This window comes from Lycium barbarum, chromosome 12 (genome assembly GCF_019175385.1).
Source record: "Lycium barbarum isolate Lr01 chromosome 12, ASM1917538v2, whole genome shotgun sequence".
Lineage (NCBI taxonomy): Eukaryota > Viridiplantae > Streptophyta > Magnoliopsida > Solanales > Solanaceae > Lycium > Lycium barbarum.
Genome location: NC_083348.1, coordinates 22417091 through 22419020, shown reverse-complemented (window position 1 = coordinate 22419020; position 1930 = coordinate 22417091). Strand labels below are relative to the sequence as shown.

The following is a 1930-nucleotide window of genomic DNA, read 5'->3' as shown; positions in this document are numbered from 1 at the left end:
GGTTGATATTCCGAGCTCATAAGCTCACGACCCTTTATATGTGCTACGATTGAACCACACACTTCATACGACGAGTAGGCCTATGATATAAAAGTAACATTAATGATGACGAGAGTAATGATAAGGATGATAATAATGATGCTAAAGGTGCCTATGGGCTATTATACTTATATGTGTGCCTATGAAGGGCCATGATGAAACCTCGAGCTTATAACACCGGGTAGAATATATGTATATGATTATGTATAAAGTATGTATACGATTACGAAACGCGCGCACACCTCTGCAGATGGTACGGATAACCCTGAAGCCTTGGTAGGGCCAGGTATGAGTAACATTGAGCCTTGGTTGGCCAAATATGTATGAAACACCGATCCTATGAGGTCAGGTATGCTATGTAAAATGCTATGTATATGAAATGACTAAGTACATAATATAATATGAATGTGATAAGACTATGTATGGAATACGGATGATGACGTAGGTGTACAACTACGTATGAAAAATGGGAAGCCCCTATGAAAGGCAAGTAAGTGTAATGATGATGATGTTATTGTCTCCCCTCCTATGCTATTTCATATGTTGTTCATGATGCTTATTTATTGATGTTGCTCATGCTTTACATACTCAGTACATTCTTCGTACTGACGTCCTTTTGTTTGTGGACGCTGCGTCATGCCCGCAGGTGCACAGGGAGACAGACTTGATCCATAGTTGCCTATTCAGAGATTACATAGAGAGCTACATTTCCTTCGGAGCCATATCTTTTGGGTACTCATTCTTTTGTGTATATAATTATGGGCATAGCGGGGTCCTGTCCCGCTAATGTGATATGTTATACTCTTAGAGGCTCGTAGACATGTGTGTGTGTGGGTAGATGTGTCTGGCCTTGTCGGCCTATGTTTTGTACATCATTTTGTCGGCCACGTTGGCCCATGTACATTGATGTGGCATAGATGCCTATGATGATATAAATGTGCTGTTGTCCAAATGGGACTAGTTGACGAATAAATGGAAATGCATGTATAATTATGCGGCTCACCTAGATGTAGGCATAAGAGTAAGCTAAGAGGGTGCCCGGGTGGGCTAGCACCGGGTGCTCGTCGCGGCCCCGAGTCGGGTCGTGACAACAACACTCCTCAGCCAACATTAATAAGGACGTCCACCAAGCAGGAAGAAGAGTTGCGCTCCTTGGCTTAGCTGCTGCCCTTTTCACAGCCTCCAACTCCTCTGCCAATGCTGGCGTCATCGACGACTATTTTGAGAAAAGCAAAGCAAACAAGGAATTGAATGACAAGAAGAGGTTGGCCACTAGTGGCGCAAACTTCGCAAGGGCATACACAGTTCAATTTGGAACCTGCAAGTTCCCTGAGAACTTCACTGGCTGCCAAGACCTTTCCAAACAAAAGAAAGTGCCATTGATAAGTGAAGACTTGGCCTTGGAGTGCGAGGGCAAAGACAAATACAAGTGTGGTTTTAATGTGTTCTGGAAATGGTGATTGTATTCTTAAGCATAGCCATTTCCCAAAATGTATCTACTGTGACAGTCAAGTAATTACCATCCATTTTCTTTTAATTTATTAATCTTTATTAAGCATCACACTGATTATCCAACAGGCAGTCAAGACGATAGTAGATTAACCAATGATGGAACCTATTAAGCAACTTGCTATGTTTAGCATTGATTCCACACTTGCACCAAGTGAAATATATGCATCTTTCAATTTGCGACCTGGATTATAACTTACTTTATATTGTACCTAAAAAGAACCTGGACTGTAACTTAATTCAACTAAATACTCTCTATAACCAAGTCTAGAAAGACTGCTAATTACAAGGACACCAGAACATCACTTTTCAAGATCAGTAACTCCAACAAAACTAAGATTTAGATGCATGTATATCTCAAACTGAGGCAAAATATAACTGG

The 1930-nt window shown here is 41.1% G+C and overlaps 1 protein-coding gene across 1 annotated transcript; it reads left to right on the top strand.

Moving 5' to 3' along the window:
• Positions 1–1127: 1127 nt before the first annotated feature.
• LOC132624167 (photosystem I reaction center subunit N, chloroplastic-like) lies at positions 1128–1600 on the top strand (the record flags this gene model as incomplete). Its single annotated transcript, XM_060338988.1, has 1 exon — positions 1128–1600. A coding segment is annotated over one exon (372 nt), but the record flags the coding sequence as incomplete, so codon positions are not given.
• Positions 1601–1930: the final 330 nt, after the last annotated feature.